Here is a 16,417-nt window from a genome sequence, read left to right on the forward strand (position 1 = left end):
CTGAACCTTTTGACAACAGTTTTAACAAAAAATATTATAAAACTATATTTAACAAACCCCAAGAGTTCTCTTTTATTTTAAGTTTACTCAGGGTGCATCATATGAATTGGGCGTTATATATACATATGTGAGGCCCAATATATGTATGTGAGAACATGAATATTTACTATATATGTATGCGGCGGGAGGCTTCACTATTGATTTTCATTTTTGCGCGTTTTACAACACGCTTTGTTGCATTTTATTTGCGCTGTCATTGACAGCAGCCGCCACATGGTGAGTGCTTTTGCAGCAGAAGCGACCCAGCCCCAAACCCCAATACCCTGCACCCGGCACCACCCTTTTTGCAGCATACTTTTTTGGGCGTTGTCCACTGCATTTTTAATTGGTATACAGCTGGCCGTGCGCGAACTCATGTGAGTTGAAATACGGCCATGGCGACGGCAAACTCTCGGCTGCACTTGAAAAACGCAATCGTCAACGCATTTTACATGTTTTTCAATTTCATCTGCAGAATTTTCTTCTTCTACTCATTTTTTATTTCCCCCACATATTTCTGCCGCAATTCCTTTGACAACATGGCCAACAACGTCATTCACGATAATTGCAGCCTTGAGGCCTGCGGCGGGCATATTTTCATTTTCCATTTTTTTTTTTTGTATACCTCCCGTGTGTCCCTGTGTGTTGATTGTATATTGATTTTTGCCCAGCTGGCACTTGCATTTAGCATTTTTTAATGACTTTTTTCGTTTCAGTTGGTTTTTTTTACTCAAGCATGTTGTTACTTCATTAAGCGAGATGTTTGCGAAAATGTTGCATTTTTATTTTTTTCAAACACAAAAATTTTCTTCAAGTGGTTGCCCGAAGTGAGTGCTCGAAGGAGAGTTGGCTGCGGATAAGGAGCGATTTCAATAAAGTGATGATAGAAAGGGGTACAGAAAGGGAATCACATACATCATTACAATATTTGCCCACACTTAACCCCTTCCCAGCGCTCTAACCTTCCTTTACAAAGGCCGAAAGACAAAGGAGCCAAAGGAGTCAGGAAGCGCATTTGCATGTAACACGTGAGCTTACAAAAGCCAAGTGACATTGTTTGGCCCACGGAGGGTCGTGGCACATAAATTAAAGTGAGAGTGTAAGTGTGTGTGGCAAGAGAGGGTTGATGTTTGCCACACACACACACAGACACATACATTGAGGGGGGGGGATCCTGTATCACCTACAAAACCCTCGATTTCAACCCCCGCACCCGTGTTGACAGTCGGCAAATGGGTTGAGCCCAGAGATTGATATGACAAGCTCCAAACGGCGATGAAGGAGTGGGCTCTATACTCGACTGACGATGACAAGGACTAGGAGGAGGACAATGACGATGATGAAGCCTGCGCACGCCTCAACGCACAAACAAATTATGCAAAATGCATTTGCAGCCCAAGTCGAAGGATGCATTGTGTGTGGCAAACGTAGCACGTTAAATAATTAAAAGTTGTTGCAACAGTCATTCAATAACTCGGCTTGTTTCAACTGCAAAAGGAATAGATAAACAGGTACTTCCAAATCGAAGTTGATGTTACTCATACTACTGTTTCCTTTTTCCAGGTAGTGTATTTAATACACCAATATAAATTATATACTTATATTTATGTTTACATTCACAGTTCTGTGTTTTCCTCTATTTCTATATGATATAGTAGACCGAATTTCATAAAATATAATACCCTGCAATGGTATAATAATATATCAAAAGTTGGCACCAAAGTTAGGTTCAGTTTTAAAACTATCGAAATGTAAGAAAACAATATTCGAGAACAATGTATAAATAAATTGGGCTGTTTACTTTGCTGTATCATTTTAAATAATAATTAAGTAATGGGATTTATGGCAAAAAGGGAATTAATTAATTAAGCTAGCTGATTATAAATCTGGGGCCTAATCACTCTTATATCATATATGTACAAAATATAATTATGATGGTTAGGACTTACCGAAGTGTAGGACACGTGGTTATTCTTTGCCGTCATTACTTAATTCCTTCCAGTGAAAATTTTTATTCTCGGTGACTTCAATTAGGCTTTCAATGCTATCGTCGAAGTAAACATCTTCCTAGTCATCCAGATCCATGGGCCACGTAATAGTTTTCGGATCGAAGTGCGATCACTAATCACTATCACTCGAGATGTTAACACTGGGTACCCCCCGCACAGACTGAACGCGCGGCGAAAGCAGTGCCTCTATTTATAGTTCCCGAGTTAAGAGAACAGAGAAAGTGAGAGCGAGAGAGTAGAGATAGGCGGAGAGACATACAGAGAAAGAGTTACCTCTGGAGATGCACAGTGGGAGTTGAACCTACCGGATGAAAAGAGGCAGAGAGAGTAAGAGAGAGGGAGAGCGGGAGGGAGCTGTTGATGATGATCAATAATATTTCTATTTAATAAGGGCGTCACTGCGCTCCAGAGTTCTGACTAAAATTATAATAATAACAATATCTACATTTTATTTAACACGTTTTATTCAAATAAAAAAAAAGCTTTACCTTGCGTAAGTTTGTTTTAGGGTTATCTTACATTATTTCCTAAACTATTTCTGTTTTACTTTAATTATTTTCCATCCTTTTTCTAAGCATAACAAAACCCAAAAAACTATCAATCTTCCCTGCAAAAGTGTAGTCCTTAGCCAAAGAATAAAAACAGAATAGAAAATCTATTAACAGTCATAAAAAATAGATTGTTTTTAGATCGTTTTTGTCTCTATCAAACGGAAATTGCAATCGCAAACAATTTGCCAAGTAGTTGTTGAGCATATCAACTGAGTAAATTGCCGAATGTGGCAAAGTTTTCAAAAAGTTTTACTCGGAATTCAGAATTTCCTATTGGCGTAGCGGAAATTGCGTTTGAAATGGCCGACATAACATACACAAATGCACACTTTAAGATGAAATAACCGTTACTTAGTTTCCGTTTTGGCCAGAGACAATTGACAAACTGTAACGGCTTTCGACAAAGAAGGAAGTCGTTTAAAGAAAAGTTTCTTTTTAATCCGTTTTGGTCATCAAATGGGACATATTCTAATAGTCAAAGTTATTTCTGAAAGCGGAAAGACATATTGGAAGGTTCAAACTATATTTAGTATTTATTTATTAATTTATAGAACGACTTTAAAGGGAGATGTTAAAGGAAGTCATTTTATTTTCTTATTCTTCTAAAAAATAACTTTCTTCAGATATAAAATACCATACATTTTGAACCTTAACAAGTTCATACAGCTTTTTATCTTTACAAAATTCTTGTAAATTACTTTTGTAATTTTAAATATGACTTTCAGCTCAACTTCCTTAAAAAACTCTCCCATTTTTCGATCAGCACAAAAGCTGCTTACCGCGCACTTTTTTCAGTCCAACTTAATACACAAAAAAACATTGGGGAAATGGAGACAGTATCCTCCTCTTTTCCTTATTTCTGTCCTATCACGTTGTAATGTGGCGCAGAAAAAAATGTAATAATCACGCACTAAGAGCCATTTTCAATTACCGTCCTCAAGGAATCAGGGCCAAGAAGACGGCGCCCCGAAATGCCACTCGTTTCGCCCAGCTAACCGCATAAAAAACTAATCAACTTATTTATGAACATTTATTATGAACAATGAAAACGTGCTGAATTGCGCATTCCGCAGCGGGCCAAAAGTAAATAACGTAAGGGAAAATACTTGGCAAAAGGAAAATGAACTTGGGCGAAAGTTGTGTGCCGGCAATAGAAAACTGAAACTGGAAAATGTCCCTGCTGTTTATAATTTCTCTCTGCCGAAATTACTTTCTGGCGGCCAATGTTACTGTCATATTTGGTCTGTCCCGGACTGCTGGTACGCACATAAAATGGCCCAAAAATTGCTTTGGGCATGATCTTCACACATGTAACAAAGCAGAGGACCTGGAACATGGTCCTGGAACCCTGGTAATGGGCCATCGTGTTGCCTTTTTTTTTGGCTCAAGGGTTCGAGACCTCTTGACCATAATTTACGCCACTTAAATTACAGACCCATTCTCGGCACTACTACTCCAGTGGAGAACATGTGCTGGCCATAAACATTCGAGGACGAGGACGAGCACAAGGACGAGGAAGTCCTGGGAGAAGGACTGCGACTCGAACTCGGACATTCGACATTGACGACGACGTTTTTATGGCTGCCGCAAAAGCCTTTTATGCCGCCTTGAGGCAAATTTGATGATTTTATTAAAAGAGAAGTTTTTGCGATATTCGGATCGTAATATCGACTGCTGGACTGGCGGACGGCCATTGGCTTTCGGCACGTTAATTAGCCATAATTACCCGCAGAGCTTTTGGCTTTTGTCGGCTGGCTTTTGTGCCCTGTCACGCCTCTGATTTATGGCCACCATTTGCCTTGGTCCTTTGAGCGGCTTAAAGCCGCACAACTTTAACGCAATCAAAATGGCGTCCCTCACACACACACACACACACACACACACACGCACACACTCAACCACACGCCGCACACCGATGCAAACACTGACAGCTCATGCGTGTGCTAAATGATTTGGAATTGATTAGAAGCAAGAAGCAGGAAAAAATGGGGCAAAAGGAAGAAGGATTCAAGGAAGCGGTGGGTCCAAATAAAAATAAATAAAATATCAAAGCAAGTTCGTATGAAATTTTTATACCACGACTTTATTGAAAAGGAAAAAAATAACCCACAGCGAAAGGGTCTTCGGTCTGGGGATATCCTACTATATCCTTGCCGCCGCCTGACTCTGCCCCGATAATAACCATCCGCAGCAGATAAACAGAAGCGTCTGGCTTCTTCTGGATGCTGCCACATGCCAAATAAACTTCAAAACTGTTAGCGCCTCGACGCCTCCGCTAAGTTTCACAGCGATGACAGCCACAGGATGCGAAAGGGATATGGCCAATGTTTTTCCTTCTCCCGCTTTGAGGGACGTTTAAAGGATACTACTTTGAAAAGGTCACATTGTAGATACCAGAAAAAAAGATAAGATAACAAGAGAGGAGGGGCTCAAAATGAATTGCTTACAAAATACTTATTAAAATAAATAAAGCAGCCACTTTTACCAATCAATTCAACTTAATTTAATATTAATTATTATAGAAAACAAACCAAAGTATTTAAGTATGCACTTTGGCTTATTAAAAATGCTTGACGATAGTAAAAATCTTTAGTACCAGTTTGATTTTAATTAATTTAAAACAAAAGCAAGAACTTTGAGAAACCGAAGTTTGTATGACCTTGAAGTTAACAACTCGAAGGTGAAATATATCATAACTTAGTCAAAAATGCATTAATTTCAATTCCGAAAGCTTACCTATGCTAGTTTTTGTTAGGTTAATAAATCTGCAAGCATCAATTTAAAATTAAAAAACTATATACTTTTTTCCCGTTTTTTTGGTAGTTTAAACACAAAAAAATATTAAGATTTGTCTAAATTTTTCAAAATTTTATAATTTCATATTTTTATGTTAGTAAATTAAGAATTTCAAACTGAATCGGAATATACATGACTTTTTGCAATCACTGCCTTTTTGGCCATTTTATTTTAGGGACAAATCAAAGTTTAAAAAAGGCATAACTAAGCCAAAAAAGCATTAATTTCAATTCGGAAAGCAGTTCTGTGCTAGTTTTTATCAGGGTGATAAATTTGCATACTGAATTTAAAAATTTAAAATATTTTAATTTTTATCGATTTTTTTTTTAATTTTAACGATAAAACCCCTTAAAAAAAGTAAAAATTATTTTTCTGTTGAACATAGCTAGATCGATTCAGTTTTTAATGCTGATCAAGAATATATATGATTTATAGGGTCGCAAATGACTCCTTCACTTAGTAGCATGCTTCTGACTAATATTATGATACCCGGCAAGGGTATTAAATCTTTCACATAACATCATAACCTCTCGATATGGTTATAATCAAGTATGATCCAATTTATGCAGATATATTTGTTCCTGTCACTTGAATTGTTTACCACTCATATCACTTGTCGAGCCGTTCGCACATATCACTTTTTCCACAATTTCTCCATCATTTCCCACGCCAGATTTCCGCTCGCCGGCGACTTTTCTATTTGGTTAACATGATGTTCCTGCCTGTTGGTGTTCCCGGCAGCAATGTTGTTGTTATTGCGGCTGTTTTGCTGTTATTGCTGATGAAAATATATTCAATTTATTATATTCGATATATAGAGACACTTATTTTCTGTTGACATAATGATACGCATGATGCAGCAAGCTTTCTCTCGTTTCCAGCAACTGTCTTGCGGAAGATGTTTCGTTATTTTTCTAGCCCAGAGGAAGGAACTGCCACATGTGTGAGTGTGTAGGTTTGTGTGTGTGTGTGTAATGAATCTATTATTAAATTGTTGTTGCTTGTGACAACAAAAACAAGAGCGATATCACTGACAGAGCAAGCAAACAAACAACAAGAGGAATAACGTCAACAACATCAACACCATCGCCTGGCCGCACATTTTGGAGGGGCCCCAGGACTTCTTTGAGTCCTGCCTGGCCCCCCACATCAAGGATCAATCAAATGCAGACTCCAGTGGCAGAGGGAGGACCCTGCTCATTGGCTGCTCCCTGAAATTTATGAAGGTTCTTAATGCCAAAGGCCATGAATGTTGTCGCCTCTGTCGCAAAATATGAACAGCAACCAGCAGTCGTTAGTTTCCCAGAATTTCCCAGGACTCTGATACACAAGCTGAACATCGTTGAGTGGCATAATGTTGGGGTATTTCTGCTCCTTTTCCTTGTTAGTTATTCGTATTAAGGAAGTTATGCAACCAACATGTTGTTGTTGAAAGCTGCATTACTTTTAAAATTGACGAAGACTCGGGGGATAGTATTTGACATTATTTTTGGAACTTCAAAATGTATACTTCATATGACAAAGAAGAGGTTATTAATAGCATGTATATACCCTTTTATCAATGTATTAAAGTTCATATAAAGACAGATACATTTTTTCCTGTGCATTATAACCAACTCCTGCTGGCTTCAAAGTGGAATTTCCGCTAAAGTTGCAATGAACCCGTTTGAGCGATGGTATTACCCATCATCTCTGGTCTGTGAGCGGCGCCCCGCTTCGGTGTGTTTGGCCCCTGATAATCGCAGCCAGCTTTCTGAGCACTCATTAGCAAAACGTTCGGAACTCTTTTGGGCCGGTTGCCGCCACAACTTTTGACTTCATTATGTCGCGTTTGTCCTCAGCAAACCACCGCCACACTCCCCCAACCATTTTTAGCCATCTTAGCGCTGTCGCCGCAAAATTGTGCAACGTTTCCGCAGCTGCTTTTGGCGCACATCCGTTGCCGCCAACATTCTGGTACGGGTCCATGTCCGGGTCCTCGTCCTCGTCCTGGTCCTGCTCCTAGTGCGAGTCCTAAGTCCTTGGCATTCCGGGCTCCCTCGCTGCGGTTGCTTGCCATTCCATTTTATTTTGCACATTTTATTATGACTGCCGCCGCTTGCCAGGCAGCTCATACATTTTTTATTATTATGTCTGCTTATCAGCATGTGGCAAATATACTCCAGCTTCAGCAGGACTCGCAGGGCGATCCTTGTGGACGCCCCGCGTGGATGGGGCCAACACAAGCCAAGCGTTCAACTGCGCGTTTAGAGCCGCTCGTTTGGCTGCTCCGCTTCACAGTTGGCTGATTGTTTGAATGATGACGGCGACGCTGGGGAGTCCATAAAGCCCGGCTTTCCAACCAAGATGCCAATGGATTGTCACGCCCAGTTGAATATCAGCGCTCGATAAATAATCCTTTCATAATTTTCGGTTTTTTTCTGACTTTAAAATAGTGAATAAAATATATAGCTAGTATTCATTCAAACTAGTTCGAAAGAATAAATACTTAACCATCACAATTTGTTTAGTCTCTTACGCAAAGTATACTGATAGCAGTTATGTCTTTAAAGCTAAGATTTTATTTTATAAAAAACAAAACAGATATATTTAAAGAGTTGTTAGCAAACAAAATGACAGACAACCGGATATAACAAAAAATTGTTTTAAAAAAAAACTTAAAGCCACAAATGCATTGAATTCACGGTATTTTCAACATACATATATTTGCCTGTTTTAAATATGTGGCGACGATATTGCATATTTTTATTCATGCATTTATTTTAGGGTGATCCCCTGAATAACTTTATTTAAACTGAAGTTAAAACACCAATTTAAGTTGATTTAAGTTTCACTATTGCCAACATGTCGTATGAGTAATTTTCATGAAGATGTAGAAGTTGGTTTCATTTTTCTACTTGCTATTCTTATGAAAATTTCAATATTTATTTATTTCCTCCTATACTGTTTATATATTGTTTATAATATAAAAATTTAAATATTTATGTATTTTATAATCTCTAAATTTAAATATTTCTATATTTTCTAATCTCAGGTACACCCCAATTGTTATCGCAAACCTTTAAAAACCGCATCCTTTGGCTGGCTTGCAGTTTGATAATTGTTCAATATTTTGCCAACTTCCGCAGAGTTTTAATATCCGGCCAGGGCCAGCTGAACTCAACTGAACTGTGGCTGGAATTGAAGGCAACGACCATTGTCATTCCAATGGGGCAATGTCAGAGACGTAGGCTGAAAATGCCAGAACAGCCACTATATATGTATGTATGTATATGCCTTCATATACGCCTACGAGAATCAACAAATCCGGGGATAAAAAAAATACTCCGCCGGAGGGGCCTAGGCAGGGACAACAGCTACAAAAAACCGCAGAAAAAAAATAAAACTCCGCCGTAAACAGTGGCCAGGTGATGAGTGCGAGCAGGCAAACAGCAAATAACAAAAAGCACACGGCAAAACACTCCAGCCAGCAGAAGGATCAGCAGGAGATGGAACAGGAACAGGAGCAGGAGCAGGAGGAGCAGCATTGGCAGTGGAAACCGGCATCATCAGCCAGCAGGCAGCGGGCAAAGTAATTTTAATTAAAACTTATGGCAACGTCTGCGAGTGAGTAAAACACGGCGAAACGAGTTGATAAAAGCGCACAGAAATGCACACACACACACACACAGCAGCTACACCCATACACGTGCAAATGGGTTGTGCCTTAAACGAGGTAATTAAAAAACGTAAGCACCTTTATAGCAAAGCCAACTCCCATCTCACTCCGTGTAATTTCCATTTTATTTTATGCCAGCGCGAGTTTTTTGTATTTGCTGCACTCGTTCCTTTTTTCTGTATTTACCTTTGTTGTTTTGTTATTTTGTTTTGTTTGGTTTTGTTTCAGTCAGCTTTGTTTTTCTTCTCTCTTTCTTTTTGTGTTATTTTTTGTTGCCTTTAAGCCGCCGCCGTAATCTGATATTACGTATACGACGTGTGCGCCAGATATTTAATAGAAATTCAACGTTTTTAAGCCTTTCCACCAATAAAACGGGGAAAAATTTATTTTCGTCCACCCTTATTTTCTTTGTTTTTTTTTTAGTTTTAGCGGATAGTTAAACTGTCAGCTGAGGTAATGCAGGGCAGTCGCGGAATTTACTGCTGCATCTGGTCCTATTTATTCAGCTTTATTCGCCTAGCCAGAATCCATAAAGCAGCTTACGGCAGTCGTAAAAAATATCTATATATATATATATTTCCTGTCGGACGTGGAGAATTTGGCCAGGGCAAATATTAAGTTTTTGATTTAGAACCCATCAGAGTTGACTTATACGATAAGATTATCGGAGTCTAAAGTAAATGAATGCCATCGTCGGAGCCGTAAAACCTGTCTAAAATAAAAAGGATAAAATATATTCTAGTGGAAGTAATAAAAAGGAGTGCCTGTTTTTTTTTTAAAGGAACAATCAGCTGCCAGTCAAGTGCATCCATCAATTACATACTCGTATCAATGCACAATGGCCTTTCACCGCCGCCCCCTGCCTGTGTATATACTTAAAAGTTTAGCCAGGCATTATACTAATTCCCGTATAGTTGGCAGGTCCTTTCTGCGGCCTGTCCATGGTCATGTCAAGCCTGGCACACCTCAGGTTCAGCGTCAGCCTCAGCCTTTTGCCTTTTGCATTTGCCTTTTTGCACTCGGCCTATTTAGCTCCGGCTTTGGGCCTTTGTTTATGTGCGTTTTCTGCACATAATATACCGGCTCTTACTCTGGGTTCTGGCTCCCTGTACTTGCCGTTAAGCAGCCGGCATTTGGAACTCCACCCGATCCAGTTTCTGTGCCCATTCCCATTCCCATTCCCAGTGCAACTTGCTGTAAAATGAAGCCAAAAGCTGTTCAAGCCGGCTGCTTGATTAACCATTCATTGCAGTTTTGTAGTGGCTCAATGGGAGAGATGCACAGAGAGAAATGTATTGGTTAAGAACTCTAAAGTTTATCTAAATTTAAACTTTCCTAACAGTAATGAAAGTAGAGGGAGAAAGTGCTTAATTTATTAAATTCGAACCATTCTTTTTTCAATTTCTAGCTTACTTCTATCAATATTTCTAAACTATTTTCTTGCTGTATATTCTGCACTGAGAAATGGAAACTGGAACTCGGCTCGCTGCCTTACTCTACGTCTCACGTTTATTTCATTTGCTGCCCTTTTTGGACCCAACCCTCGGGCTTTACTCGCCTGGCTGCCTGGCTTTGTGTGTGTGAGTTTGACTGGTGGAGGGATGTGGCTGGGTGGGTGTGGATGTGGATGTGGGTCTGAGGGTGTGCGGTTGTGGCTCTGAAACTGACTCCGACTTCGAGTCCGTTGTCCGGAGAGCTGTGCAATTTACGCTCAAGTAGCAAGCAGCGAACAGTAAGCAGCGGCGAAGACTTGCCAAGTGGCAATTCGTGCAGAAATTATGTTTAACTTTAGTTTCAAAGCCCCAGCAATGCAAGTAATGCCCAACAACTGTTCAGACCAGGCTTTCTTTTTTTGTGTGATTTTTTTCTTTTTTTCTTGCATAGCAAACACAGTGGAAAATACCCCCGAAGCTGATAACGTTTTAATTAACATTTAATTTGGCCTAAAAGTTGTGCCTAGGCAAATCTCTCTCAATGCCTGCTCTCAAATTAAGTTTTTCCCTTCCACAGGCACTGACACAATCGCAACACCAGGATGCCGACGTAAGGACTTCTCCTCCTCCATATGCATAATAACATTACAGCTCCCAGGGGGGGCAGAAAATCCTTTCCAGCTGCATCCTAGAATCCCTAGCATCCTAGCATCCCAGAAGCATCCTAGAATCCCTGCACGTAGCGGAAGCAATGATCTGGCAAATTTTAGTTCTACTTGTAGTAGCTGCAAAAAGTTTCACCGCTCCTCTCCTATCCTCTCCTCTCCTTAAACTAAATAGTGTTAGTTGATGAGCACTGGGATGGCGGGGGCATCTTCCTTCACGTGTTGTTGACGTGCTTAGGTGTTGGCTTATGATTGCGACGGCAGATGCTGCTGGGATGCTGCAGGCGGCAGGATGCAGCGGAAGAAACTGCAAGTAAGTTTCTCAAATTGCAGCGATTCGGAGGCTGTTACACTGAGCACTTTGAGAGCCCGGAGGCCAGCACCCAGAGTGCGACCTTTTAGCCAAAAATGCCAGCTGTTGCATCCAGTTGGGGGACTCTGCCTTTGGGGGCAGGAACTTGTTAGCGAGCGTCAACTCGCCGATCGGATAACAAGTTTCCACTTACATTGGGTGCAGATTGGAGCTCTATTTTATGCCTGAGGAGGGAATAATTTTAAAGGTTTTCAGCTGTAATTTTCTATGGTTAAAGCAATTAAATATTGAGTGACAAGAGGGTAAGTTCTATGTGAATTTTGCTTAGTTTTCGCAGAATCAGAAACTAAAATATCAACATCTACATATTTGAAAGGAAACTATACATAATCCCCTCATTATTATTTGCAGTGCAGACCTCTAACTAAGTCACACAATCTGAAATCACATTCGCACAGTCATAACCTTTTGGCCCCGCCCCCCATTGCAACGTCACGACCGCAACTTTCAGTTACTTTCTACGTGTACATGTAGGCACGTGTGCCACTGTGTTGGTGTAATTTCGCAAGATTTTATATTCATAGCATAATCCTTGGGTATAAAATAGAAAAGTTTTCGTGTATCCAACTCGAACGGGCGCCATGGGATGCCACCATAAGAAAGGAAGGATGATGGGGGGCACTGCTGCACGCAGGATGCAATTTTCAATTTGTTGGTAATTTTATTTTATATTCCGAAATCCAAAGTCAAGATGAGTTTACCGAAAAACGTTTTACCGTGCAAATGATTTTCACTTTGGCCCCGTGATAGCCAAGGAGTCCAGGCGCATCTTGGCCTGGTCAACACAGAGAAGAAATTGGTACTATTTTATGAACAGAAAAAATATGTATAATTCCCTTTTTAATTATATATTATTTGATAGGAAATTCTTGTAATTGATAGATTTTACTGTGAATTATCGCCTTCTCAATATTTCCCTTTAATGATATATTTTATATATATATTTATAGATATATTCAATAAAGTTGATCTACAAAATCACTGAAAATATGACATCCAGCAACTGACAATATTTTTCCCTGTGAAAGCCAACGGCAAGTTGTCTGAGAAAGTTGTAACTGTAAGCAATGAGTGACAGTGCAAGGACGCAAGTTGGCCAAAAGCTAAGGGCAAAGTTTCCTCCAACCACCGCCCTCATTGTCATCTTGCTCTCTCTTCCTTTTTTGCAATCAGCAAGGTGTCCTGGCAGGATCCAAGGGAAAGCGACTAAATTCATTCATAAAACGCACAATCAGACACACATCGCAGACCCAGAAGCCAAAGTCTCTCGTCTCTCTATTGGCCAGGCCAAATTAGTTTTCACGCAGACGGCAGCCAGCGCGTTTTGGGCGATGGCAAATAACAACACAATTACCCCAGGACAATGACGCCCGAGCTGAGTTTTGTTAAATGCTAAAAATTCAGAACACATAAGAGTGGCAGAAAGAGAAGTTTGGCTAAAAAGAGGGATAAAGTGAGAAGAGGGATATGGTAACATCCTGCAAACGTATGTCTGTTGGCTTGCCAATTATACATACACATTTAACACTCTGACACTGAAAGGAAAACCTTTATTTAAAATTAATTTAATATTGAATTTAATGAGCAAACAAATTACACATTGCATTTATGCAAAGCTTTAAATTTCAATTAACACATTATTAAGAGATAATATAATCAACAAATAATTAATAGAAAACCTCCTATGACTCTCCTATAACCCACATGATGTTGATACCACTCTTGGCCATACTGATCCCCTCCAAAGTAGAGTCCTGGTGCTGACGCATGTGCATAAGGAACTCAATGATCACCTGAAAGGGACTGCTTCTCTGGTCAAAGCACCGATGCAGTTCACCACCGCAGATATAATCAAAACGTGGCCTTCTATGATCCTCATCATTGGTTACCAAAAAGGCAAAGTTTGCATCGTTTTTCACAGTTCTGATGATGTTCTTAATGGATTCTTTTTTGTTATCCTGGACCACATAGCGGGTGGAGAATTCCGATCCGTATCCTAGAGATGGCATCAACTGGGCGTCCAGATAAACACAAAATAAGTGGAATATAATCGCTGCATCGGTGGGCACACGTAAGCCTGTGTTCCATGAATCAGGTACGTATTTCTCCAGCTCCCGGATGCGACGTACCAGATGCAGCTGGTCCCCGGGAAGGTTGAGGAAAGCCAGCACCGTGGGCAACGCAGGCAGCATAATCCTCTGACCCTCCACAGTCCGGCGTAGGGTATCATAACTCACAGTACCAATCTCGAAGCCAACGAATCCCCGTTGCTGGAACACACTGTTCACAAAGTCAATCTCCCTAACCAGACGCCCCACTATGGTGTTTTGTATCCATGATCTCAAGTTGACCACATATTGTATCATTTGTGGTGAGGAGAAGCGAGCTGGATCGAAGTTCACTTTTTGGGTATGTGCGGTGCCAAACTCTTCATAAGTTATGGATCTGTTGCTTACTGGCGGCGGCGACAACTCGTATACAGTGTTCTTTAGCTGATGTTTAGGGTCCCAATTCTGTATCTTGGATGCCTTTAGGTTCTCTTCTTCCAACAGCCTGCATTCCCACTTCGCTCGTTTGATGAGAGCTGGAAGCTGACAAGGATCGGTGAGGTAGTCTTCGGGACAAGCAATTCGATTTACTAGGGGCTTTGGAATCTCTGAGGTTTTCTGCCTTAAAAGGAAATCTCTTAAGTCATAAGATGGCATGGGATACGTGGTACTTTTGATAATAAGTGTGTCGATTGTCTTGCAACTGGGTGGCTTTATATTTGGTAGATCCAAAATCGTATCAATTCCGCTGCTATCCAAGCCATCCAATAGACGCTTCTGGTCTTTAGTACCCACCCCAGGCTTGCTCTTGAAAACCAGATGCAAATACTTTATAAAAAAGAGTAGGAAACTGAAGGCTAGTAACATAGATCCCACGTTTACCAGCTTGTACCGGGACTGGGGGCAGCAGGATCGGTCCATTACCATTATGTCGATTCTGAAAACTATCAGCAGCAACAGGATAATGCAGCTCCATTTGAAATAATAAGCCGCCTCGACGCTCTGGCGGCGCAACTCGAGACTGCGATCCACCAAGGATCTCTTTTCCAGAGACCGAATATAGTTTGAAGTTTGATATTGATTCATTATTTTTAGAGAATGTATATATAGATCAAAATATGTGAAGGTCCAGCTCCGGAAATGGCAACACTAACACAAACTTTTTTCCCATTGACTACTATTCATTTATTTTTTTAAGTAGAAAGTCTCAAATATTCTGAATATTCAAATTATTTATCTCAGTGCTCAGCATACTCGCATATTTGTCGCAATTTAAGTCCTTGCTGCCTTCGCTGCCTTTTTGACTTGCCCCGCAGCATTTCAGCACCAAGAATGCCTGGGTCCTGCGCCAGGATACCTCTGCCATCTCGCTCTCCTCTCTCTCTCTCTCTCTTCCGGTCCTGGGTTATTTAATCAGTTGTAAGATTTGAGTTTCATGCGGAAATATTTAATTTGTATTTTAAATGCGTGCCGTGGTGTAATGTGAGACCAGAAGCAGTAGCAGGACCCGGACCAGGACGAGGACAAGCACCGGAGACACTTGACAACGACAGGGGAAAATGAGACAAATGTTGCAGCCCACACACACACTGCCAGTGCGCCACGGAAAACGTTAAACGAAACTTTTTTATGGCTGTTGGATGGAGTTGAAATGTCCTTGCCATCGCAGGTGCAGGACTGGATAAACTTTGAGTGTCGGATCTGTAATTACTCAGATTTCCTTGGGTACTGTGTGTGTGTGGGAGTGGGGCGAAAGATTTGTGGCCCAGCCGGTTGTTTATCTTTGTTTGGCTCTAAACACAAATCAAATTTTGTTTTTGTGAGTTTAAATCTGGGAGACACGAGTTTCCTCTAAGTTGATTTTTAAGATTTCTTTATCGAATAAGTTATGTAAAATAAAATGTACTGACTTAAAACTTGGTATACCACAACTTCCCTTCATTAAAGATAACAGCTTTTTGTAAGACAGCTTAATGCAAGTCACTTAATTAATTAGATATCATCCAATTAAATCTAAACATTTGCAAGACATGTTTATCCATCATATTCATTTTGTTTTAGCTTGCTTGTGTCAGCCTCTTATCCTGATTTTCAAGTATTCTATTCATTGCTCGGTTTCAAAAACTTGTTTTTCGCTTTGTACCTGAGGATGAACTCCAGGATGCGGACCAAGTAAACACGAAGCACTCTCTTTGCAAGCGGCAATCCTTTGAGGATGTGTGTCAGGAGATGCGTTCCACTATATACATATATAAAACATGCTCGGGCACAAGTTAACCCACTTAGTGCCATCGACATCCAAGCAAACGGTTTAAGTAGCTACCAGCTACCAGTTACCCATCTTCCCGTTCCCATGGCGCTTGTACATGCATTTAATTTGTTACATAATTACGTAATTAATAAAACACAGGACCCGGAGAAACGCACACAAGACCACAAACGGGATATATGTACATATATAAGGGCGTGTCCAGGCTCATAGGGCGGGCGGTGTAACTTAAATAAACACTCGTGCATGGTGGCAATGTCGGTGGCGTATGCGCAATATTGACATCGAGGAAAGATTTACGGAACCAAAGCTGAACTTTGACACACACGCGCACAGGAACAAGGGTAATGGCAAACAACATGAGCAGGATGAGCAAGAACTAGCAAATGCTTTCGGGCAATGCTTATATTTGATTACAATGTCATTGAGTAATTAATGTGTCCTTGTCAATAAAAATGCCAACAGGCATACGCAATGCTGCCTGTCGATCCAACAAGGATAACAGCAATAACAACAACATCACCACCAATGAAGTTAGTCCATCTGTGCGTGTGTGTCTGTGTATGTGCGTCAGGA

At 40.5% G+C, this 16,417-nt stretch overlaps 1 protein-coding gene across 1 annotated transcript; it reads right to left on the minus strand.

Annotated features, from left to right (window-relative positions):
- Positions 1-13,206: 13,206 nt before the first annotated feature.
- Positions 13,207-14,658, minus strand: LOC110186842 (transmembrane protein 209-like). Its single transcript, XM_020956134.2, has one exon. It carries the CDS (start codon positions 14,656-14,658, stop codon positions 13,207-13,209), a length of 1,452 nt encoding a protein of 483 aa, XP_020811793.2.
- Positions 14,659-16,417: the final 1,759 nt, after the last annotated feature.

Source organism: Drosophila serrata, unplaced genomic scaffold (genome assembly GCF_035046125.1).
Source record: "Drosophila serrata isolate PLE 108 unplaced genomic scaffold, ASM3504612v1 contig_217, whole genome shotgun sequence".
Classification (NCBI taxonomy): domain Eukaryota; kingdom Metazoa; phylum Arthropoda; class Insecta; order Diptera; family Drosophilidae; genus Drosophila; species Drosophila serrata.